The sequence below is a fragment of the Dermacentor andersoni genome, chromosome 6 (assembly GCF_023375885.2).
Source record: "Dermacentor andersoni chromosome 6, qqDerAnde1_hic_scaffold, whole genome shotgun sequence".
NCBI lineage: Eukaryota > Metazoa > Arthropoda > Arachnida > Ixodida > Ixodidae > Dermacentor > Dermacentor andersoni.
Window position 1 is genome coordinate 41,448,955 of NC_092819.1, and position 26,991 is coordinate 41,475,945.

A 26,991-nucleotide genomic window follows, 5' to 3' on the forward strand; every position below is an offset into this window, starting at 1 on the left:
ATTCCCGCTAAATGCTGTCATAAGGCTTCCATGACCGTCTATTCGACCTTTAAAATAAACTAAACCTACGGAAACAAAACGTGAAAACTAATGCACATAACAAATGACTTGCAAAACTAAAAGTGTGTAGCTATATAACGCAATTGCTATACGTCTCCTCTTAACGAAACGATATGGCGCACACAAACTTTCTCCGCTCTCTCTTTCTATAACTCAATTCAACTGCCGTATTCTACTACGAATTTCCTTGCGCAAAACGTTGAAATAAGAAGGGTCAAATGGGTCGGAAACGCCTGCGTTCCGCAAGCTACGTGCAGCAGTGAAGGCCCAGTTGCTCAAGACATACTGATGGGCCAAACAAGAAAAAGTCTGGGAAGGAAACAAAATACCCGAATAATGTACAATAAGAACTGCACAAAAATACGCAAACGCGTCGGTAAGCGTTGGTATGGGTAACTTATATACATAGGTCATGTTACTCAGTACATCGCCATTTTCTTTTCCCTGTACGGATTAGCATTGTTCGTTCTTGTCAGTTCTACCGCGTTATTTTATTTTCGTCATTGTCTTAAGCGTTTGTGGGGTCGCTTTCCGAGTGTGCTATAATGAACATCGGATTGTGACGTCGTTTTTTCACGAGCATTCGGCCGCTGACGCAATAAAGACGCTCTAAGTTTGCCGTCGCAGACATTGTGTGTGCTGAAGGACCTTTTCTTCTTTTTTTTTATAATCCGGGTGCACAGCAATGCTTTCTGGCTGATATCAATTCCAGGAAGCGAGTGAGAAAGTAGGGAGGTAGGGAAAGCTCAAGACCACGGCTTCGACTTACTCTTAACTTTCGTGATTGCGACAAGACCTTGGTAGATATCTTTGTCTACCGCCCTTCTTTGTTGACAAAAGAGAATCTGCGGGTACCCCTTTAAGCCAACATGACGACATGGCGTTTGCGGAAGAAAAGATTTTAGGACCATGGAATCGACCATCATACGCACAGAAAACCATCAGGGTCCTGTTTCACTTTTTAAAAATATGATTGGCCTCAGCGGCCGTCTTTGAAAAAGCGATTACCGCGGTCGTAAGTGTGCGCGCATCCCGGGTACTAACCTCCTTTCATTTTTTTTTCATTTTTCTTCCCTTTCCTACTTTCCGAGTGTAAGGTAGCAAAGCAGGTGCAAACCTGCTCACCATCCCTGCCTTTTCTTCTTTCTATCTAAACCCACTGGTGGGCCTTTGTAGATGAAGTCACTGCGCAGAAGAGCACTGCACACAGACACTTTTAATTCTTAGCAATGGTCGAACAGACGGTCTCAGGAGAAAGGAGGAAAAAATAAAGGCTGAAGGCACGGATGTCCACCAGAAAAGCGAGCGGTTGACTACCCTGCGTTGGGTAAGGGAAAGAAGAACTAGAAAGATGAGAAAGAGGGACAAGGGAAGGAAATGCGCAGTCAATTCACGCACGCGCGCGGATGCCACCATGCAGTCCAATGCTTTGACATAAACTCGTAACTGCTCAGAAAAGTACTCTTTCAAGCGCTTGTGTCAGTCGCGGTTTCATCGCTCGGGCTGGCTCTAACATTAAAGCGAAAACTTTTGAGCATTTCTGGGGGCTCCCTTTCGCTCTGCGTAGAGGGGGGGGGGGGGGTGCTGCCTAAATATTTCCGCGTAGTTTCTTAATTTTATCAAGAAGAAAATAGGGTGCTGCTGCGGTTCCATCGAATCACTTCAACCAGCATGGAGTATCTTAGAAAAACACAAGCTCTGGCTCGGTTTGTGAGTGTCCTCGATGCCAGCTGCGCCAAGATTTGCTAACGAAAACTCGCATGCCATAACAACAACGATCGCATGAAAGCACTAATATTTTAGTTGAACAGAACTAAATAACATGACATCAGGGGTGTTGGGATATTATTCTGGGGAGCTCCTCGGCAGGGCTGTCTTACGGCAGATGTACTCTAAGTAGGCCGAGTCGAAGAAGTGTAATTAAGTAGAGAGAAGTGTGATAAGGGCATTGCCGGGAGAGTAACCAGGCTGACTTCGGCTGGCTACCCTGAACTGGGGTAATTTGAAGAAGGGGCTTAAGAGGTGAATAGGACGAGTGATGAAAGGGTCACAGTGTGCACACAGTCAAACGCACAAGCGCTCATTGATCAGTGAGTTGCAAGCGATGATATTGGCTGGTTGATCTCAAGAAACACAGCCACGCTTTTGTAGATTTGTTCATCGCAGACGCACGTGGCCGCGGTCCCGGAGTCTTCGGTTTTGTATAAGGCCTGTCATCTAACTTACCTAAAGCCATCCGAAGGGCAAGCCTCTGAACTTCCTTAATGATTTGGCAGTCACACAACAGGTGCCTAACTTTTTTTTTTTTTTTTTACAAATCAGCAATAAACAGAATACTGTGTCATGTAGTGGAAACCACATCGTGATCAGTCATGTGAGCTGCATCGTATTAAAATACTTCGAAAGCTGTTACGTCTATGCGATCTTGCGAGAATTGAGGGCATACGAAATTAAGAAGTGCGGCGAAGTGAGCAGTTGTACCGTTACTGCCCACAGCTGGGAGCCTGATCAAACGAGCCTGACCTCTCCCTATAAAACCACTGTAGGGAGCGGCGCAGCAAGATTTCGGAGTTCCAGTTTCCATTTTCTTTTTTTTCCTCGCGCGGATTCTAGATGCGTCCGCTGCTTGCCACACAATGTCAGCGCCGACACGCACTCAAATACTCACATCTCAGTGAACGTCCGCTTTTTTTTCCGGCCTGCCAGCGTGGATTCCTCGCTATCCCTAATTTATACTTTCATTTTTTTATTGCATGGTTTAGTGTCTCGCGTGGAATGGCTCTGGAAGAGAGCCCTCCTAGATTCGCTTCCGTTTTTGCCTCTCCGTCTTTCGAAATTTGCTCAAAGTTGATGCGCGCTCAAGTGGAACGTCGAGCCTCCTAAAGTGCTCGCGCAGCGGGTATGTCTTTCAGCACATATGAGTGAGCCGTTAGTTCGGTGCATCTCGTTCCGTTCTTTCATGTTTATTTTCGCATCACCTGACAGCAGAAAGATGTTTCTTTGGGGCGTTCTCCTGCACGGGCATGAGAAAGTCCCTACTTACTTCGTGTGCCGTTCTGTATTGTGCCACTCCTATACGCACCTTTTTGCGAAGCGTTGTTAAATCTCAAGCAACCTGAACGAACTAAAATGAGACTCGTTGTGTCTCGCGCTCTGTTGGTTCGATCTAGGGAAAGCCACACACACACAAAAAAAAAAAAAAATGGAAACTAGGTATTACTTCTCGACACGACGAATGCAGTGACGCGAAGAGCACGATAGAATAGAGGCGTTGTAACGCCAGGTTCTTCTTTTTTTCGTTCTCTGACGTCCTCTTTCCTTTTTCAATCAACTTTGATTGAAAAACTCGCTACGAAAGAGAATGTTGGGCAGCAAGAACGCTGGGAGTATCCGGAACAGAGTGAAGATACTGCGTCCAACGGGCAATGAGAATACCGTCACAGACTATATTTCTTTTTTCTAGAAAGTCATAACCTGCAAAAAGAAAAAGAAATCTATCCATAGACACACAGGTGGACGGACGAACGGATGGACAGACGGACAGATAAAAAGTACACCACTTTCAGCTGGCAATGACAGCCGATTTATAATACGTCCTTTCTCAACCATCCTCCAGCTGCTGACCTCAAAAGAATAAAAAAATAAAAGGCGAAGCTTTAGTAAACAACGGCAACATGAACGTCTGATGCGAGAAAGCCCTATAGACTCGCAAAGTGGCCGGCAATCTCCCGGAGTAAATAAGTGAGCGACATAGCCTCACCGCACTTCGTTACCAGCCCCTTTCAAAACCTATTTGCAAAACCTATCATTTCGCAAAAGTGGCGTGACCCGATACGTAACGCACGCGCGGGTGTGCCCCGCCCCGGGTTCCCAGAATGCAAAACGAAGCAAGTGCATTCTCTACGCATTGCGTGATGCCAACCTTCATTGAAACTTTGATGGAGCCCTTTAAACATGCAAAAGTTTTGGTGAGCGGCCACGCCGATGAAGCGAAAAGAAAACGGGGCAGTGTTGGGATGCGCGGTAACCTTTGCCCGTACTATTAATGCACTTCTACGCAGCCGTTTTTTTTATTGTTATTTCGGGCTTTGTACGCAGCGTTTTTGTTTGGGCTCGCGTTATTCTATCCGTCTTAGCGGCTGACGCAACTTGCTGAATGAAATATGCAGTAAGCATCGCCATCTTGATTTTTTCTCCTTCGTTCTTGTTTATCATTGAGCGTATACTTCGTAAAGGCAAGCCTGCTAAGTGCTTACAGCTAATTGGCTCATAGTGACGGTATAAAGCTTACAACTGTATAGCTTTCGTCTTACGCAAAACAGTCGTCGTATTCACGATGTCCTTTTAGTTACACTGCTCAAACACCTTTTCAGCGCTTGCAAAGTGCTGCATTCATTGCACTGTTGCAGCTTGAAACGTTGCTGATGTTGCATGAAAGCACCGATAGCAACAGTGTCTTGCACTTATCACAAGCTATGCTCTCTCGTGGTTACGAATACCTTACTATGCGAAGTAGTAGATTCCTTCGCAAAAACTCGAGAAATGTTTACATTTCTCGAGTTTCTCGAGTAGATTTATTGTTACTGGGTCCTATAAAAACGAAAAACCTCATTCTACCTCTGGCTACATTAACAGCTAGAGTTTAGGCTTTCGCTTAGTAAGCAATACTTGGCACATGCCGAGGTTCATAAATGAATGTCGCATTCTATTGAGTTATCTTTTACAACGCGCAAAAGATCAGCCGGGGGCGCATTTTATCAGTGCATCTCTTTTCTTCTTTTTTTTTCTTTTTGAGACGTCAACTAAAGATATTATTCTAAGCCTCGCACAACTCATACAAGTTGTGCGAAATTTAGCCACATACCCTCTGGAATTTGCGTAAAACCATGCGTATGATTTTACGCCTGTGCGACATAGTTTAGAAATCTACTATTTCAGTGCATTGTGGCAGTTTATTGCAACCGTGGATTACAGTATAGCACACTATAAAACTACTTTAATCCTGATGGAACGGCACTAGGAAAACCATTTGTAGCGAAACTGCATAGAAAATCTGTAAAGAGGATCATAGCGGCAATCGCAAGACACTCGAAAGTACAATCATAACGAACCCACATAGCGCAATCTAAGCACAATCTAACGACATTCATAAGCCACTCGAAACACAATCACAGTTACACTCGTAAGGCACTCGAAGAGTCACTCGTAGCAGTGCCCCTTGAGGGGCCACAAAAGATAATCGTAATCATAACTGTTATCGCAGGGACAAGTGATTCATCGCATACCATTAGCCGAACTCCTCATCCATAGGTTTCAACATGCTCGTTAGATGTGCATAACCTTTTTCTTTTCCAACTCTCTCTCTATATATCTATGTCTCTATCGTACTCTGCTTTTGCTGTAGACTGTTTCTCGGAGTAGGGGACGTTTACTTCTTTTCATCCCGACAGTACATTTCTCCACGTGTCAATAGCACGTATATGTGTGACGGGGCACGTAAGTGCACGTACCAATAGCACATAGTTTCAAACTGGCGCGGAGAGCCAAGTCAAGCGCGAAGCAAAGACAATTCTGGTGACCCCCGTCCTGTCCTGCCGGAAGGGGAGCCGTTCTTCCGCTAAGCGCGCAGGGATTACGCAAGCCCGCGAACCGAAGCGCCGATAGCTCGTCACTTGCGCAGAGGCAGCACCAGTACGGTAACAGTAGCAGCAGGACGCGTGGACCGGCCTCTGCAGACGTACGAGCCAGCAGCGCGAATCGAACAAAACGTGGCATTAAAGGTACAACCTGGTTCTATTTATGTAGTTCTTGCGCCGAGATGGTGGAGCTTAGCGCTCATTGCGTAAGAGCTTAGTTGCCGCTTGCGGCACCAAAAGAGCCAGGAAATTCCCCGAACGCCCCCGCTTTAAGCAGACGCGTATTCAGACGCGTTTGTTTATTTCCTCCTTTTAATCTCTCTATCTCTCTCTCTATTCGCCATTCTTCTGTTCTGTTTGTTTGCTGCACACAGGCGATCCTGATTAAGGAGCTCGACGAAGTCAACATTGGTTGTCCCCGGCAGCTCCTGTTCCCTGTCGCTACAAATCCGGAGTCTATGCAGTCGACCCATGGAAATACCGCGCCGCAGTAAATTCCGGGCCATATACTCGGAGTGTGGTGGCGAATCCGTATTAGGGATTGGAAGAGAACGTCCGCCGGAGTTTCGCACGAAATACTTGCTGTCTTATTTCAACGCAAACAAAGAAGCCGATCGCGCTGTGCTGCGGGTGTTAGGTGACTTTTTTATAGTTTGTTTATCGACATTGCCTTGACTACTGCGTCGAGTGTCGCTGAAGCTCTGGCCAAATTGGAGCCACCGCTTCCCTTACAATATTAGCTGAAAGACCTTGATCTGGACGAGCTGGCTTATCTCGCTGACAGCGTTATTGTAAGAGCGCAAACGACACAAACGACAAGGAACACATACGACCACCGCCCGTCCTGTTGTATGTGTTCCTTTCAATCTGTATCCTTTGAGTGCCTAAACCTCTGTCAGCAGTATTAGCTTGTAGCGTGAGCCAAAAACTTTATTTCGATCGCTTTCCGTCTTTCTCAATTTGAGGGAGCGGTAGAACATCCAGCCGGACACTTTGCCTGCTTAAGCTCTCTGCCTTTCACTTCTTGTTTCCCTCATTGCGTCACACAGCCAGCCTTCGCAAGGCAACTGTCTGTGAAGCTTCGCTTCTGTTCTTTGGCTGGCCCTACACGCGAGCCTGCGCTCGGCCGACTCTGCCCAGTGTGCAATATACAGGGTCCCGGTAGGTTTTAGTCGGTGCACACTAATTCACTTGCTTTCTTAACCGCTCTTTGTACATTTTCTCCCAATATGCCGATGCAATTTAGGGCGTTCTTGTGACGTGTACAATAATTTTCTTCTGTTCGTTGCAACGAGCGAGTACAGCACATTGCTGTCTCACCCGTTGTCTCTTTCGGAATAGCGCACAGTTAGCTCAGCGGTGGAAGGCTCTAAAACTCAGCGACATGATCACGCGTGTTGGGCAGGCTTTTTTCCAGCTTCAGTGGTATTGCGTAACGCTCTCTTCTAGTTTTTGCTTCCTGCATGCTTCCTCGTGATCTGCATTGTCGCTTGGGGCAATGCTTGAGGCGGGGGGCTCGTCGCAAAAGAACCTCGTGCGTTGGCGTCACCATTCGTGCGGCATGTGCTACTACCGCGAGCCTGCTCCTCGCTTTCCCTTTCCTGTTAACTGTGTATATGTGTTCAAAACAAATAATAATAATAATAATAATAATAATAATAATAATAATAATAATGTCGGAGAGTGCGGGATTCGGGTGATGTCTAACCACGGGAGGTAAGTTTAAGTGGTGCTACATTCTCTTTCATGTAAGTAAGAGGAACAAGATCGTTGTTTGTAGAAACTGAAGGCCTGATAACGCAATATTGGCGTTCATCTCAGATTGGAGATAGTGTGGATTGCGAGCCCCATCTCTGGAGTGCAGAAAAATATCAGGGGCCGCCGCTACAGCGAAAAATTGAAGCGAGTTGCATTAGGAGCATTCAGCTTGGTCAATATTTGAACAAGAAGGATTCAGTAAGTGTATAGTTCAGAGGGGCACAGATGGCGTCGTTAGGAAAGGAAGCATTGTTATAACGTGTTAACTGGGCGTATGGTAAACCAAAATCCAAAAATCATAGAAATATCAAGACATGTCTCTATTCGAGCGCTTTTTTCCATATACAGTGACAAAACAAGAGAATGTTATTAAAGATCGTGCTTGGCTGGGAGTCTTACGTAGGCTGGAGGACGAGGGCTAAAGTAGCAGAAATATGTATACAGAGATAGACTAGACCGACGTTAAGGTGAAGGATGCAAGGAAACAACAGAAGTAATGCTTACACTATAGAGTATGAAATACTGCTTCCTTAGGTGCCATGCGAGGAATAAATCGCGTGAAGTACAACAAAAGCAAAAGGAGGGGAAACGATTTCACCGACGATTACAATACTCCATAATGCGAAATTTGAACGCAGCTCTATACGTGTTTCCACTGCGCGATATATATTGACCAGCGCGGACACTCGGTCTCGTGCGGTGGTGCAAACGGAGCGAGGTGTGGCGCTGCTGCCTCGCTAATCGGGAGATCGTAAGAGGCAGCGCGTGGGTGACGCGCAGGCACGATGCACCGCAGCCGCCGCAGACGGACCTCCGCTCATGCAGCGCTGTGTTTCCACGTAGACGACGCGCGCTACTCTGGCGCCACCTCGTAGGCATTGTCGGTGCAAAGCCCGTCTTGCGCGGCACTACGCTTTTCTTCTGACGCTTTCAGCATACCCTCCTCCTCCGCTTTTCTCCTCGCGCTCTCGTCGCTATTGCCGTCTTTCTTCCTCCCGCTGCTCTTCGCGTTCGCTTTCATCCTCCGCTGTTACGAGGTAGGACGCCGATGCTCTCCACAGGAACGGGTGCCTAAGAGCAGCAATATAAAAAGGAAAGGAAAAGGCAATAGGCGCACTTACGCGTGACGGACCTGCAGCTCAATGTCCCAGATGTTCACAAAAGCCCACGAACCTGAGGTCCCGATAAGATTGTAATGGGGCTTGTTGTCAGTGGTTGATGCACTGGCAAGATTATCAAAAAAAGAAAAAAAGAAAAGGTGCAATGAATGATGTATACAAGCGCTGTGTGGGATGTGTGTCCTGTGTCTCACCATTAAAGGGAGACGCGAGATAAATATTGAAACACTTTGGAGTGAAAAAGTATCATTTCAAAACTAAGGCTGTGCGTATATTCAGAATTTCGAATCTGAATCGAAAAGCTTTTGCTATTTGATTCCTATTCGATTCAAGAATTCACTCCGATTCTCCTATGCACTCAGCACTCCACGTAAATCCGGTGACCATGCTGATTTCCTGTTATAATAATGTGATCGTCATGATGCAGCAAATAATTAAAAGCAGTTAATTTTTGTACACATGACCCTCAGTTGACCGGACGTCTAGTAGCGAATGACATTGCATGCATGTGTCAAGTAACCTAAAAAGCGTCTTCTTTCTTTTTTTTTTGTTAACGAGACCAAATCTACGCAATCTTTGTCTAGAAATTAATACACACTCGATTCGATATTCCGAGGTCGTTTTTCTCGAATGTTCTTATTTGAATGCATTCGAAAATTTCACTATTCCAGAATCTCTATTCATAACAATACTGTCATTATTTCGTGATAAGAGGTTCATTAATACAAGAGAAAGCAAAGAACGAACTTTACTTTTCTTTTATTTTTTTATTTTTTTATTTCGCGCCGCAACTTCAGCACCGGCACGTGAGTGTGATGTATTAGATTTTAAAGTTTCATTCTTCTCGTACTTTCGTCATTGTGGCGAAGTAAAATGATCTATAAACCTATTAAATTTAATCTGTCGGCTTTACATTGCAATTCAGTCCACCTTTATCGAGTAATACTTGACTGCGTCCGGTTAGACATCGTCAAAATTCATGACGTCATAGTGAGCTGTTGCGGGAACTTCAAGGCAGTACTGCCGCTCTTATTAGTCTTCTTTTTTTTGCTTGTTTTCCTGCTTATCAAGCTTCCTCTCATAGAAAGAGCTGCTTTTTTGTGTGTGCTTTTGGTTTTCTCGAAGCTTAATTTGTAATAGCGCTAAGTCATTTTTTCTCTTTAGCGTTCCTTTACCGCTATGTTTTTGGAAGACGCAGAAGGGTTCTCCCGGTGTAACCAAAAATTTAGGAAATAGGGTACTACGCGATAACGATTCAGATGTGTCCGCAAATGTCAGTGGGCCATCCGAAAACTTGGCTCTCCATGGCGTGCATGGGCGCAAAGTAAATAACACTGAGACATTTGCGAGATTTATGTACGTGGTAAAAGCGAGGGCCATGCAGCTCGAGTCTGATAGTGCCCATAGCTAACCGGGCTACGGCCAGCGCCCAATCGCAATGGCGTAACCGAGCGTGACCATCGACGGCACAACGAGATCGACGATAGCAAAGCAGATCCGCTAGACCGTAACAAGAGCGTTGCGAGGGTGTAAGAAATGCAGGGAGATTTAAACAGAGGTAGTTCTGGTTGGCTACGCCGCATCTGGGAAAGAGGCTACGGGGTTAAAGAGAGAAAGACAACGTAACGAGAAAGAAAATGAAAGGAGAGAGAGAGAGCGTTGTGAACAATCAGATTTCAACCGCGTACACTACGCAACGGAAGCAGGCGTTGTTCTTTAAAGTCTATCGTAGAGGCCCGCCGCCAACCTCCGGAACTTGAACAGCGCAAATATAGTCTTCGAGTTCCTTTAGGAGCAATGACCCAAAACTTTTGTTCTCATAATGGACGGCTGTTCAGTCTATCCAACCACCGAGCACATCACTCGGCTCTCGTCACTATAGCGCGGGCAGGCGCAGATAAGGTGCGCGAGTGTCTCATCACAGCTGCATGTGTCGCAGGTGGGGGGCCTGTCGGCCGTTCCAGGCTGAAACAAAGGGTGTCTGTTCTATGGCGACAGGCATGAGGGATACACTACGGTGAAATAAACACAGCAGGCGTTCAGCTCGCGGTGCAGAGCGCGGAGGCGGGTACTGCGCTGATGAGCTCGAAGGGACGTCGGCGACGCCCTGATCGCGGAAAGGGCTGCCCTTCCTCCCTCTTGAAATATTCACGAGCTTTACGCCAGCCTTCGGGTTCACACTCCGTGACCCGGTCAGTCCGCCTGGCACCTTCTCGCTTCTCGTTCATCCCCCGCGCACTCGCTTCGTCGTTCTCCGTTTTTAATTCTTTTTTTTTTTTTTACGGCATGTGGAGGCGTATCCGGCTGCTTCGGCCGACCGCGCGTACGTTTTGCCGCTTTTTTTTATTTCTAAACTCCCGCCGTGCGGCTAAATGAGCTTATAAAGCAGCACAGCTTGGAAGAAGAGAGTCGGAGCTTTACGGAGGCTGTACTCGCGGCGAATGGGAGGAAGACAGCGAAGCCCTGCTCATCAATTCAGGCTAAAAAGTTTATCTCTGTTTATATTGCTTTTTTTGTGTGTGAGGCGGAGAGGAAAAGCGAGGATGGAAATTACTTGGCGTGCTTTAAAAAAATTAAGCCTTCCACGTCTGTAGTTTCTGCCCGGGTTTAATCTGATTATTCGTGTAAAGTTGAGCACTTTACACATTTCTTAATTGCGCCACCCTTGCAGAGTATAAACGGTTCCACACCGTTAAAGAGATAACGCTTTTCGTTCGTGCGCTGGCTTTAAGACTAAAACAAATCGAGCTTGGAGGCAGAGTTTGACCCGTATACCACATTAATATAGATGGACATTGGGTGTCTTTTTTTAAATTAAATTAATGGACCGAGGACAAGAGGAGTCCTCACACTAGGACAACTTGGAATGTTATGAAGCAGTGCAAGGAAAGAAACGTGAAATTTTCACTGCTGAAAATGTGAGGATGAAAAAATATTGTAATAATTATATGCGGAAGGGTCGTTGGTGATTTTCGTTTTTCTCTAAGTACGCGTGGATGCATGTCTGTGTTGAGTGAGCCGAGCGTGCTAATCTATCGAAGTGCCTTTTTTGTGTCAGTAAACTAGTTGCAAAGAGGTTTCAATTTGCTCTGTAGTTTCTTGGCTTGCAAGATGGGCGGCCCGTTACCCCTCGCGAGAACTATCTGTAGCTTTTGTATGTGTAATAAGCCAACTAACAGCTAACACAACTTACAATAAAAAGAACTAGGAAGATTACAATGCAGTTCACCATAGAAGGAAGAAGCTTCCTTTGAAGTATGTTAAACTTAAGAGTGAACAATCTTAGAAGAAAAGTCCGTTATCGCGCTATATTATGCAATGTGAGTCATACTTCTTTTTCAAGCATGTTTGTTCGACCGCTGCGCGTGATCACAATACGCTTCCTTATGCTTTCTAGATTTTGTATCAATGACTTGTAGGGACACAACCGTGTTTTATTTATTTATTGTTTTCTTTAGTGTAGAACAAGCGTCAAGTGCTTACACTGCAACAGTTCATTCAATCGGTTCTCGAGAAGAGAAACCACACCATTTGCTTCATTAAATTCAATGAATAAGTACCTCTTAAATGAACACAGATCAAGTGGTACAACGTCGCGAGTCCACTGACTACATACATACATACATACATACATACATACATACATACATACATACATACATACATACATACATACATACATACATACATACATACATACATACATACATACATATGTACATACATACGTACATACATACATACATATGTACGTACGTACGTACGTACAGCTCGTGCGGGTGCCCCGTATACAAGCGCGCTAGCACACAAACATTTCATGCGTCACGATTGCCACAGCTTTCACGATAAGTTTTGCTCAGTTATGTCTCAACAGTATTCATGTAAGGAGATTACGCATAGTTGCATATTGTTAAGTCACAAGTGAATCATATAAAATGGACATCTTGATAATTTTCCCCCTGTCTTAAGCAACCAGTTTGCCTTGCAAGGGTATGGTGAGTTTGCGTCTGCGGGCGCCCTAAAATTTGCGTCGAGTCACGCAATCGGTTGTGCCAGCGAAGCGAACGGGAACACGCGAACTTGCATTCCTCGCCGCTGCCGTGTTCAATATGCCTGTTACCAGTCGCAGTCTAAACATAGTAAAGTGCCATCTCGTGATTCCTGTTCCACGTCTTCGGAACTTACCGACGACCCCCTGATTCGCAAAAGATAATAAATTCGTATAAGCTGTTGCGAAAAAAATTCATGCTCGCTGTCAGTCTACTATATTATGCCATGAAAGCAGGCACGCAGATCGTTGCTGCCATAAAGAACGGTCATAAAGAGGACGGACCATAAAAACATGCTTGGTACTTTATGTGAGCGGTAAGCTGCGCCATATTTGCCAAAAAAAAAAGCTCAGAACGTTACACTGGGCAATGCGGCGATCCATCAGCGAGGTATGTATATTAAGTAAAATCATACATTGAGACATGGTGGCAGGCAGCGTGCTAGGTATACGTCTTGTACGCCATGAAAGGAAGCGTTGCGAAGTGAGGATATGCAAAGGACGAGCATGAGAAACACCACACGCGCAGAACATCTTGCAGTAAAGGATACAATCGCCCCTGCTATCAGACGTTTGATTGTATTTTGGTTCCTATGATCATTACCTATAAGGTGGATAACGCGTGGTCGGTTTAGCCGCCCAGCACTCCGAAGAGCAAAAGGCAAGTCTCCAAGATGTTGGTGCCCTAACTCTGTAGCGATTAGATACACACATTGATTGATTGATTGATTGATTGATTGATTGATTGATTGATTGATTGATTGATTGATTGATTGATTGATTGATTGATTGATTGATTGATTGATTGATTCATTCATTCATTCATTCATTCATTCATTGACCACACACACACACCAAATCAACAGCTCCATTTTTGCGACACCGTAGTGAAAGATTCCGGAATAAATTTGGACTTCATGGGGCGAAATTATTCCACCTTGATCTCAATAGGCAGGCGTTTTCACTTGAATAGTATACAATTCACTTGCGTAGCACACCTGCGTGCGCAGTAGTCGCAGCGCCATATCATGCCTGTTTGATGGTTTTCTTTCTCCACTCTTGTTTCCTCATTGTCATGTGGCTGATCCCGGGCATATTCTAAATAAGCAGCACGTTTGTTAGTCTGGTGCTCTCAAGTGCACCATATTATGTAAAGAAATATAGCCACTGCTATAAAAGGACGAGGCGCCCGAGGCTGAGAAGATAGAATGCGAAGTTGGTTCACCTTATTTGCGGCAGACAGCGCTACCGCTCGTTTCGCTGAGAACACGCGCGTTTTCTCGTCTGGCAACACTTAGACGACACGTACTTCTGTTTTATTTTAGGCTGTACAGGTTAGTGCTGCATGAAAAGCTATAGGACAAAGCACACAGCAAGCTTATACCCCTTTGAAAAATGTGAGGTTCAAAAGAAAAAGCAGCTTCCGTATTACGGCAACAGTATGGCCGACAAAAAAGTGCCATATTTCATAGCCCTCCCTGCACGGTCTTTGTACCAAAAAATGACGCAAAAAGGCTGGCCGCCCGCTGCTCCCCACCGGCGACATTTCCAGCTGTCCGCATCTCTCGCGTTGTTCTTTTTGCGCATTTGCTCCCGTCGCGTTCGCCAGGAGGCACATATAAGCCGTGAACGTGATAAGGAACCGTCGGGTTTTAGCGTCGCCGCGAGAGCGGCAACATGGCGGCAGTGGACCGTAGGAAACGGATACTCTTTTTCCCGTAGCGCTCGCCTGCTGACATCTCCATTCCTGCCTCTATTACCCACGAAAGAAGTTCAGATGGTAATATTTACTCATGGCTCACTCTAAACATAACAAAGTATTTTCTTTTTCACTTCTTTCCCATTACCAACCGCAATGCTTTGAAGCGTCTAAGCCTAAAGCGTAAAAAAAACGCTTGTCGGGAAACGTACAGTGTGATCCGCAGTTAGATGGAACGTTTAGCTGGTAATAAAGCGAATATAAGCGATGGATTTCTACATTATCCAGAAAAAAAATCGACTGATATATTCGATAGATTTCTACATTATCGAGAAAAAAAAATCGACTGATAGGACGCATTTGGCTGATCTCTATATGTATAAACATAGTCTGGGTGCATTCATGCCACGATATTAAGGTTTAATTTGTAGCGCTATAACAATTGGTTGTTCCCTTTAACACCAGACTGTTCCGTACATCAGTGCAATGGGCTACAACTAGCAGTATTCAGCGCCGACAAAGGCAGTGTTAGGGACATAAGAACTTCAGTAAGCATGTGTTATTGACTGCGGTTCTTCTGCAGCGTCATGTTTTTGCTGTATGAGAACCAATGACATGAACTTGTCCAAATTTGCATAACCTTCGCGTGCGAGTCGATCAGAGTGCACCTACTCCGTGCAGGTGCGATTTGTCGCTCCGTGCAAGGCGAGTCTTCTGTATCGAAATTTCTTGAATGTTGTCACCGATTTCATACGGGGGAAAAAAAGACAAACTTGTCTAAACAGATTACGCAAACGACGCGAATAGTGTTACAGATTCTGAAATGTGTGCGAGCACCACCGATTACTCTGAAATGTACACTCTAAGAACAGTTTACACCCTTTGGCGTGCCCCTTCTGCCACACAACGATAATCGTCATCTGCCTTGATGCGTTTCCTTTCGTTATCGCTGCGAGCCCGGAACTTTCCAGTAACGAACGGCACGCGCGTTATCAGAAGGGGCACTCCAAAGGTTGTAAACTGTTCTTAGAGTGTATGGTGGTGCATGTGTAATAGTGCATGTGTAAATAGTAAATAGAACCTGACCCACGAGATCACATCTTCACTGCCGACGACTGTGCTCCTCGCCACTACCAGTGTGATATGAGGGTTGCCTGTCCTTTTTGGGTGCACGTACGTCCTTTAAAGGGTTAAATGCTTAACTCGTGCTCTTTTCAGTGCCTGACACTTCACCGTGACTCCAACGGGACAACATTAACGCGCCGTATGTAAAAATACGCGCGATCTGCACAGTGTGCAATGGCAGACCGTAAAATAAAATTAAGTTAGAAGAAGTGAAATTGTAGCCCAGTTCACTTGCAGTTCACGTTTAGTTCAAGTAAGCGCAATCTATAATAAAATACGCACATGGTTGCTTCAGAAGTTGCAAAAAGATCAGAAACACTTTAGGCTCTCTTTGGAGAAGTCTTTAACTGCAGCATATTAATATTCCTGCAAAATACAGTTTCACAAGAACATATTACATTGTTCTAGTGCTTTTTCCACAGTTAACGCTTTCGGGAATTATTGTTCAATCAAGAAATTAGACGCGTTAATCGGAAGCATCTCAGCTCGACCCAGCATTGCCTGTCGTATTACTGTCTCATAGAAGGGTATCTAAAGGCAAAAGTCTTAAGTGGCTCGTCGCGCGATGGCCTTGAAAAAAAAAAACGCGGCGTCTAGTCGAGTGGCACAAAAAAAATGACATGTGACCTTCTCGGAGCGAGAGGCGGGTGGATAGAGGAAGGAGCGGCGTGTGTAGACAGAAAAATGAAGAACAGGTGCTGCGTCGCTGACGTCACGGAGCGGCGGTGGCGGCGGTTGCGGCAGTAGTAGATTGCGAAGTGAGCTATACGGTGATGAAAGACGCTCGCCCGGGGCCTAGCGCGCGGTAGGCCTCGGAAGTACGCTACGGCCTCGGATGCTCCCCAAGCGAGAAACGAGGCGCGACGTGCGATGCGACGAGAGCGAGGTATTCGCCCGCGAGCGCTGCTCTTCTCTGCTGAGAGGATTTAATGTAATTGTGATCGGCTTGTGTTGCACATTTTTAGCACACACTGGCGACAAGCACGGTACCTTTAGGTAGTGCATTAGGTGCTCACATGTGTCCTTCAGGCAGTCGACCTGAAGCGCTACACGTGTACTTCACTCTGCGTCTCGTTATGTCTTGCGAGAAGTCTGACCCCTCCGACTGTATAATTTAATGAATTACGAAGTGTGCAGCAGGCTTTGGCCTTCACGTGTTACAGGAGTGTAACATGCTGCTGCACTCTTTTATTTTTTATTTCGGCCCGTATCTTCACGTCGTTCACGCATCTTACCTGATTAAAAAAAAAAGCGTTTTAGCCACTGTCCTTTCAGCACAGCCAGCGCAGCTTTGTGTTTAAGTCTCAGTGCAAAGGTAACTTCCCCTTGTCTGCGCAGAGGCGCAAAATGGGCAGGCGCTTGAGCGGTACTTTACGGTATACGTTACTTACAAACAAAGAAACACGGTACAACCAATGACGTGCGCAGCAAAGTGACTCAGATGCAGGAGCTGGGGAAAGCCAGCGGGGAAACGGTCGTTCCGGAAACGGGTCACTTGCGATGTTGGCGATTGCCGCGTGCCACGCGCCATCGTAGTTATCGCAACGGGCCGCTTAGGAGTCGCGGACGAGATCGCTTCCGAGGCTGAAATTATGCACAGGGGCACGTGCGTAGAGCTAATTAGGGGAGATCGACGAGAACGCCCTAAACAGAAAAGCGAAAGGAGGAGAGGGTCAATGGGTGCAAAGGCGGTTTTGTTAGGCGTTTGCAGGCCACAGAACATACTGATTTATTTTGTGTTGAGCGACGATGGGACATTAGAACACGCCCTGGAGAGGGCGTGGTCGAACGAGTGCGGTCCGAATGTCAGGAACCTTTTAACTGCGACTTCCACTTGCGAACCAGAAAAGTTAACGCTAATAAATTAAACACGCGGAAAGAATTGGAAACACGCTCAGAACAGATAGATTGAAAGATTCAATGCGTGGCGTAAAATTAACTATATGTACATGGTATGCGCCAGGGAGGCGCTGCTGTATGCCTGTGTATATCTTATTCAATATTTTGTGGTAGTGAGGAGGCATGCTACGCCGACACCGTACCTCGACACACTTAACATGCTGGCATTTTTTGTCATTCGGGGCAACATAATGATGTCACAAGAAGCGACGTGACATAGGAAGACAGACAGAAGCGTGCATTCGAAACAGCTGTCAACGAATCAGCATACTGGCTATTGGCTACAGTGTTGACTACGTTACCTGTAAACTTAGTGGCGTAATGGCGAGTCCTGTGGTGTTTCACAGTGGTATTACCAGATGAAATTGCGACACCAGTGCCTAAGCAAGCTGCCAGTATGATTGAGTCAGTTTAAACTCGAATATTATTTTTTCTTCTCGTCCTTGGTCATTTGAACGTCTTTATGCCTTCTTGTATATACCTTTCTTTGAGAATAATTTCTGACACGAAGCGGCCAAATATTGTTTTTGCTTTCGTGTGCAAGAACTCGACGGTCTTCAGCGCATTGAGGAATGCGCTTCAGCGAATCAAAGTCGTTCCGAATATTTCTGTCTCCGTTCTGCATTCACTTTCTGCATGTTCGCATACAATACGCAGTGAGCTGCAGCTCATTGCAGCATATACTAAAATACCGAAGCGTTATACGGACACACGTAAATGCCCATAATATTTTAGCGTTATACGGCTCTCTAGTGACGTCTTTGTGTAACGATAACGTTTTCCGTGTTTGTCTACAATCTGCGGGCACACCACTCATTTGCAGCTGCGCGTGCGTAACTGTGGCATTGCGGTTATACCAGCCAAATAAGAAAAACGCTTAGTTGTCGTTGCTAGTCGGCAGCTTTCGCCCTCTGACATTGTTGTGTCATCTGCTCATAACGCACTGCCGGTACATCACTGCTCCGTATACAGCCACAGCTCCATGAGAGGGCACTGCAGTACTAAAACCCCTTCAACTTCGTGATGTAGTACCACGCATTGAAGAATGCCGCCTCCTCCTCGCGCGCTCTGGCCGAGGCCGACGCCGGGTCGCTATTGGCCGAATAGCATCACGTGGGCCCTCGCGCCGTGCATCAGCGCCATTTTTGCTCGAGAAACGTCTACGGAGTGGCGAGGAGCGCATGTTGGCGCCGTTGCTACGCTCGAGCAGTGTAGGCGGCGCCACGGTCGAGGAGGGAGCGTGAAAGAGAGAAGAAACGAGGAGGAGTGAAGGCGAAGGAAAAGAGTCTCACTACTTTACGAAGTTTCAGGGGTTTTATGCAGTACAAGTCGCGGACGCCACCTACAGCGAAAATTTTAAAACTGCCGGGTGTGCAGCGCGCAGTCCTCCTCCGTTTCACTGCATTCCGGAAGCACGATTTTCGGCGCGCGCTGTACTGCAGGCGTAAAATTCACGATGACGATTTGCCACAAGTGATTTGTGTGGAAGGACACGCACACCCTCGGATCTGGATCAAACTCGGACAATTATTTTCCCCGTTCAAACTTCGCAAAAGCAGAGCTATCCTTGCATCGTTAAGTCGATGGTGGGGAGCAAGTCCCGATAAAAAAAAATTGCTTGTGCGAAGGAAATGCGCGTGTCGAGTCTCATCTTCCTTCTTTCTCTGCATTATCTCAGCACCTCTTAGATGCCTCTAATTCCAAATGTGATCAGATGCAGTAATTCGAACCGATGACCTCGTACTAAGCAACGCGGATGGGGTAACTGGGCCAAAAGTGAAATGAGAGCGATGAGTTGGAATTTGGGTCTGTTGATACAACTCACTTTCTGTATTTCTTCTAAATTGTTTCATTGCTTGTTTTTTAACACTCCCAGAACCGTATATCTCTTCTTTCTGCTTTCACGAAGGATCAGGTTACTGGAATTTACTGGGCCTGCATACACTTGAATATTCCTGTATGCTTTGCATTCTTACTACCACCCGAAACAATAAGCTGCACCGCACCCCCTTCCGCCGCTAACACAACTGAACACCATCGTTTTTGAACTTTTCAGCTTCTGTCATCCTACTCTACACACGCCTTCGAGCATCCATGGCAGCGCTGCCTCCACGTAGACAAGTGCTGTTGTTGAAAGGCTGGCTCGACAGACATCTCTTCTTCAACCGCTGTTGATCTTTTCACGTGCATTTAATAAACAAGCGGTCATGTACAATACGAGCTGTGTGCCGCTAGCGAAGTGATGTGTGGAGGTGATGAACGTGAGCATGCACTTGTATGTAGGAAGAGGAGGAGGAGAGGAGGAGGAAAGAAATAGAGAGGGCAGGGATGTTAACCAGAATTGTCTGCTTGGCTACCGCATACTGCGAGACGGGAAAGGAACTGTTTGAAAGGAGAGACACGCGCTGGCGTCGACGGAGAATCTTGACATGAAGCTTGCCTATTCTAGGTTTTGCAGACGTAGCCTACTTCCATGACATGGGCTAAGCACGTCACAATAACTGGCGAGGTCACTTAGAGGAGAGCAAATCAAGTTCGCTGCTGTGCTGTCATCGGGCTAATTTCCAAAGGTCCCGTTTATTTCTGGTACTTATCGTCGCTTACGTTCCTCGCGTCACACGGGGCAGCGGAAGATAATTAAGACGCTGCGGCGCCGCATCGACTACCGGCGCTTGACCGTTACCCTCGTTAATGCGGTGACGTCCAACAGCGAAAACTTTCGCGAACGGAAGTCGAAAGCGCTTAGCGCAGGCCGCGTGTCGCACATACGCACGGACCCCGCGGAGACCATGCATGTTAACGCGCGGCTATTTTCTCCCGCAAGCACAATTAGCCGTCATCAGCGTTTGTCACGTGTTATCGACCGTCGCAGTAGCGGCGTTCCCCGCAACTCCGCGGGGACGGGCGGGAGGGACGGTTAATTTTGGGACAAAGAGAGAAAGCCGGGTGTGGTTAGGATGTTTACCAGCCATCGACAGGTACGGCGGTTCACGCGCTGTTCCTTTTCGTACTTTTATGTACCTGCTCATTAACACCCATTTCACGTGACGAAGTTCTTTTGATTCTAGCTCTGCTTTCATTGCTCAATGTTTTACCTAGATACACTTTGAACCTGCTTTATTAACTTTGAGCGTCTCGACTGGTCGGGTATTAGGTAGCGTAACTCGAATATGTTTATGCTACAGTAAGCACCATTTTAAATATGGTTAGCGATTCATCGATGAAGTGTCATCGATTACCGGCTATGTTTTATGGTTTCGTTGGTTTAAATGACTGGATTGCGTGGACTTAGGAAACAAGTTTATCACCACCGTATTGTTATCTATACTTCCATTTTCAAGTTCCGTTCAACATCCGTGCAGAACTTCTCAATCCAGCAGTGCGCGACGATAGTACATAGTCGCATTACTCACCAGAGCGCGCCCTTGCTGTTCGCAGGTGACGCTGGTCAAGTGGAACGAGCCGTACCAGAAGCTGGCGTCGTGCGACAGCAGCGGCGTGATCTTCGTGTGGATCAAGTACGAGGGGCGCTGGTCCATCGAGCTCATCAACGACCGCAACACCCAGGTGACCGACTTCGCCTGGAGCCACGATGGCCGGATGGCACTCATCTGCTACCGCGACGGATTCGTGCTCGTCGGATCGGTGGCCGGCCAGCGGTACTGGTCCTCCACGCTGCACCTGGACCGCGCGGCCGTGCTCTGCGGCATCTGGACGCCCGACGACCACCAGGCACGTGACCGGCCCTTATTACGAGCAGTAAACAGCACTAAACAACAGGACAAGGAGAGGGACACAGACAACAGCCTGTGGCCCTTGTCCTGTTATTTAGCGCGGTTTACCGCTCGTAATCATGAACCAGCCAGCCCAAATGCTTACTCTTCGGCCCTTATTGTTTATCTCCTGCTGTCACGAATTACTATTCACTTTCAAAGAATGTGTCAAAGTTGCATCCTTTTATTCGGAGACCTACAAAAAAGATCTAAAAAGTCAGGGTCGTAGGACGAACAGCATTATTTTAACTTAGCGACGCAGGACACAGTTCTAAAGGAACCACATGACCAGCGCTCTGCCTTATTGTTTCTTTTATGTGTCTCGTGTTGCGTCGTTAACGTTCTGCCGTTTAACAAGAGTTACGAATTGACCAGCCCAAGTGAAAACGCTGTAGGATGATCCTTCGCGTACTTTAAGAAAAATGCTCGTAATTACAGAATAATTAAGTATAGACGTATGGCAGAATTAATCATGTGGCTTTCATTCATTCGATAAATTGAATCGCGGGGTCAAACCACATGCACAACTTAATTACTGGCTACACGCATCACGAGAAAGGCGGGATGTTCCTGAACCACTGCTGGCGAAATGCAGCTTCGTCGAACATCTCGCAAAGCACTGCAACGCCTTCAGTCAAAAACAACTCGCGTGTATACAAATATGTGCGGAGTCATTGCAGGGTTATTAATGATGATTCTCACCGGCGTTCTTCAGCCACGAAACTTGTGATAGTCTCTACGAGCCCCCAGTTCCGAAACCAGGACGCTATGCTTGTAGGACACTGTAAGAGCCAGATGACCGTAGCGTCACCAATGGAGAAGAAAAAAATATCGTCAAATGCCACTTTTTAAGCAGCACAACTGCAAGAGGCGCAAGAAAAGACTGCGACAAGAAAGAGAGAGATAGAAGAGAGAAGGGAAGACGGAAAGGCAGGGAGGTTAACCAGACTGAGTCCAGTTTGCTACCCTACACGTGGGGAGGGGAATGGGGAGTGAAAGAGGGAGAGAGATAACTTAGGTGTAGGATGTCTATAGTCGGGCACTCAAGTCTGTTGTGCGACAAGAGAGACACTACGCAAGAGCGCTTAGCGAAAACTCCATTAGCTTGTTGCTTTGTGCCGTAAGTAGCTTCCAAAACTACAGGTTGATCGCCCCATGACATCAGGTTATCGAAACACACTAGACTAAAATCTCGACACAGACTATAATCAATGCAAAGAAACAGCATTTTATATCCCCACTTTCTTTTTCTTTTTTGCCAAAGTAGATATCTCTATTACTTTTTAGCATGGATGAGCGACGGCTTTCAGCCTTTCACTTACTGATGGCGTGTCAGTCAATTTTCCGCCGACACACTAGTGGACGAATATGTCGGGAGTTTGAAGAGGAGTATCGCTATTGGTATCACTGAAAAAACTGGCTCACTCAGGCTGCGCTTCAAAGGTGGCGCAAGACAGCAGCAGTAAAGTTTTAATGTGTGCATGAGCGATTTCCAGTGGTGGTTATGAAGCATGATTACCAATTGTAAGTAGGCTTATTCTCGTAATACGGCTTTAAAGCTGCCTTGTACAACCTAAGTGGTACTGCCAGAACGCGGTGAAGCGACATGTTGAATATGCCATCAGTTTAAGCACTGCGTCTGCTTCCGCCTTGTCATAGGAGGGTGCTAATACATCGAAAACACTTAGAATGGTCGTTGCTCATAATAAAAAATGGCAGAGCAGAGTCATAGTTTGGAAAGGAACGACCAAAGACGCGGAAGCGAGGGCTCAATGTTACCACGGTTCTCGAAACATTGGGCAGGCTTCATAAGCTCCCTGTATGAAATAGGAAGCCTATAGGGGTGAGCGTAATCAACGAATCGCCAAGCGCTATCATACTCTGTTTGCTGTGTCTGGCACACAATTTCATCGTTGCTGTTAGTTGGAAAAGACACTACAGAAAAACACATTTCCATCTCGAAACACTTCAACGAAAACGTTTCGAATCCATTTGTCGTGATTAGTTGTACAGCGCAACCTTTAGCAAGTTATATGACCCCTGAACCTCTAAAATGTATCTCGCCGTTTGTCGGTCTCTCCACGTGTACCTTAATCCTTGAAAAGGTACGTGCACATTTGCAACCACGTGAACACTTCTTGCTTTCTGTCATGTCGCTCTTCCATCCTTCGCAATGCTGTGAGCACATTTAGAGCACTCTGCGGCTGGTATCGTTTGCCTATTTTAAACAAGAGCGTCCACTGCTAAGCTCTCTGTTGCTATAGCTTATAGTCTTGATTCCTCCTTTGAGGATGGGCAGTTTGTTCACGGGCTAGAAGATCGCTAGAAACAGTCCTTCGGTGGTTGAATGCACCGCGAATTATTTTAAGCAGTTTTATCCCGCCATAAATGCGAATTGCATTTGAATGCATAGCGAACAACGCAATCATTCGAAAGTTTAAGGGTATTCGTCCCACAACCGCGGAGCATGGGAATCCACACGCACCAACAAAAGCATCGACACGCTACACCGGTAAGCATTGAAAAGGAAAAAGAAAACTACTTAATGGTTAAAAGAGACAGCGCCGCTTGTCTTATGACATGTTGTGTTCAACTCATCAGTGTTTCTTCGGCGGGCGTGGGCGGAGACCCATAAACGAACGTCTTCTTCGTCCTTCTGTCTCTGCACCTCTTTTCATTTTTCCTTACGAGCTGGCACACGTCCTTGTTCGTTCTTGCCGTTCGCATAAATATCGCCGTTTTGTGACTGGGCAATAAAAGGTCGTTAAAGGATGCGTGTCTGCATGAGGGCAAGATAAGCGCAACGTCGTCCCAGGTTTTTTTTTTCTCTCCTTTCATACTTATATTATGACGCTAACAGACTTGAAACGCTGCGGACCGGAATTGTCGAGATATGCAGAAAGGGCTGTCATTTCGCTCCCGTGCACGCGCGGTTTTCGTGTCTTTCGAGAGCGTACCGCACAGCGGGTGGTCTCACTGACTACTCGGTTCGTTTCTATCTCGTAAAGCATGCAGGCCTACCCGCTAGCGCTGCTACGCTAGACGATTCATAAAGAAGCAAAAAGAAATAGTGAACGCATGAAAGTTGAAGAGCAGTACGAGTGTCTCCTCGGGAGGCTACGCGGCGAGCTCTGCTGCTTTCAAATAGCCTGCTTCGTATTTTGTCCCCGTATTTTACGTATTTCTTTTTTTCTTGTTTTTCAAAGGCTATACTTAGGCTCTGTTCCTTTTTCTGTGTGTGTGTGTGGGTTGAGAAAATTATAGCTACATTACAGTTTATTTCGCGTGAATTCTTTTTCCGCTTCAGCTTAATGAACGTGGTAAATTGAGACGCTTTACGAAGCGCGAAGGAGATGAAACCACGTGAATATGATTTCGTAGTGCATCTATTCATTATAAGCTTCGAATTGTCATCCTATCATCTGCGGAGTTCCTGCCCGAATCACTTTAGTTGTTTTTGCGCATGCAACCAAATGAGGCTACCCCACTTACATTTCGTGCGGTTTTGGCTACAGATTTTAAAGTCTTAATGCGTGTCGTTTACAGAATGATTTAACTGGCACTTTTGCATACCGAGTGGCTAGAATTTAATGCGCAAGACTGCGGTATTAGAATGAACAAACGCCCCTCATCAGCTTACCAACATTTATTCGGGTTAATTGTACCTTACTTTTAATTGGGATAATTATGAAAGATGCTGGTTTAATTTAAACGACACTAATTACTATTCCTTTATGCGGACACTGAAGCACAACACGCATCACTTAGTTTACATATGCAGATCATATACTTCTCGCGTTAATTATCACGGGCTGTCAGGTGGTCTAACTTCATCCTTAGTCATCGTCGCATAGAACTGAATGGGTCACGTGGCACACGACCAAATAACATATAAATCTGTACATAGACGGAGCGAACATTCAAATATTCGTATTCAACTTCATAAATAACCGAGAATGGCTGCCCAAGCTGCGCAAGACATTTCACAGAAGCCATGCGAAATAAACAGTGCGAGTTGAGGCTTTTACTTTCAAAGTAGATATTTCAATACTGCTTTCTCTGTTGAATTTTTTTTTGTTTTTTGTTTCTTGCTTAGAACACGAAAACCAACACCAAAAAAAAAAATTCAATGCGGGCCGCGAGCGACATAAATTTCAGCGACACCAATCGCGGAATAGCGTCGCCGTGACTAAGTGTCTGGAAAAGCCGTAAATTTGAAACTCACAATACAAACCGCGTCAGTAGAAACGGCATTTTCCGGTCGGAGTAGCACAGGCGTAGCGGAATTTATTTTTCTTCTTCTCACTCAGTCTGGAACACTTTTCGAGAATAAAGCGCCCAGAAACGCGCAGGATTCGGCAGAGAATGAGGTTTCGTGGTCTCCCTTCGAGTCAACACCCGTCAGGCGGAAGAAAACTGCGACAAACAGAGTTGTCGCTTTGAATGTCCCCGTGAGGCCGCTCAGGAGACTACAATAGAGGCCTTCCCACCAAAGGAAATGCCCCGAGGCGAGAAATCGGGAAAGCGCCATTCTTTCTTTATTTTATTTTCCTTCTTTTCTCTCTCTATCATTTATTTATCTATTATTATTTTAATGGCATACGCACTCAACGGTATGCTATACTCAGTTTTTCTCGAGAGGAAGATTTAGGCCTCCCATTTAAATACACGGGGAAGGAGAAATCGCTTTTCTAGGCAATCACCGCAACATATCTAATGTCGTTTTGTTGCATTTCAAAGAAAAAGTGATAGTCTAGCAACTGTTGGTAGCGAATTTGAGGTTTAGGCCCTCAACGTCTTAATAAATATTGTCGAAAATCGGAAATTTTCACACAACGAAACTATCAAGCTTACAAGTCTGTATCTCAGCAATGAAAAACGATATCACAATTCTGTAAATTGCATTTAATAGTACATCTAAGGCGGACAAAATTTTTTGTAATATTGGTGACTCTCACATTGACCACTATTATGTGAGTAGAACTTTTCAGAAGCCTTTGTGAACGACGTAAGAAATTCACGTATCAAATTTGTTCACTTTGAATGCTTTAACGGATTCAGTTCACAGAACTGCAATATCTGTTCTTGGTGCGGAGCTACAAACTTGTAAACTTCGTGCTTATATTTCTTTTAAACCTTCCAATTTTTGAAGCTTTCTTATGAAGCATACAGGCCTTAAGTTGAAATTACGCTTCCAGTTGATACTAGAATTTCACTTTTTCTCTAAAATTCAAGAAATGGCATCAATATCAGCCCTGTAGGTATCTCAAAAAAGCGTCTCTACGCTTTACATTTATTTTGATAGGTGGACGGAGTTGGGCCTGAGCTAAATAAAGCTTGCGCTTAAGTTTTCTAGCTCCGTCACTGCAAAAGTATTTACAACCTTAAGGGTGTTTTTGTCGCACTGGCAACACGCTTACCGTTAGGGCCTTACAAAACTTTATAGAGGACGACAACGGAGCTTTAACTAGACGTGCGGTGACAAAATACGTAGTTGAAAACTATGTAATCATTCTGACAGCCTTGGGCGCATAGAAGTATGCGACAGGAGAGTTTCATATCTCTGCCTGTGAAATGCTCCTGTCAGATGTTTCTGTGCGCCCGAGGCTGTCTGAAAATTTATTCCATCAATCATTTCTTCTCTGTCTTAGAAATGCCCCACGTTGAAGTCTCCGTTGACGACCACAGGTGTGGTATCATCCTTTCTAACCCGCTGAATATATTTCAAAAACGTACCCGTGCGCCTGGCACCTCTTTGGTTCCCACGTGTGTCAAGAATAGTTCAAGGGCACGTTACAAGTTCCCGAGCGCACAGGGGTATGTGCCATCGAGCTTGCACGCATTCTGCACTATCACCAGGATCGGCCCACATGAT

General features: G+C 45.8%; 1 protein-coding gene across 1 annotated transcript in view; it reads left to right on the plus strand.

The window, feature by feature from the left end:
* Nucleotides 1-26,991, plus strand: part of Tusp (WD40 superfamily protein Tusp) — a 203,236-nt gene that overhangs the window by 142,509 nt on the left and 33,736 nt on the right. The window contains exon 2 of the mRNA XM_050170888.3: nucleotides 20,782-21,075. Coding sequence (XP_050026845.2) covers nucleotides 20,782-21,075 — 294 coding nt within the window. The remainder of the gene's footprint in view (nucleotides 1-20,781; nucleotides 21,076-26,991) is intronic.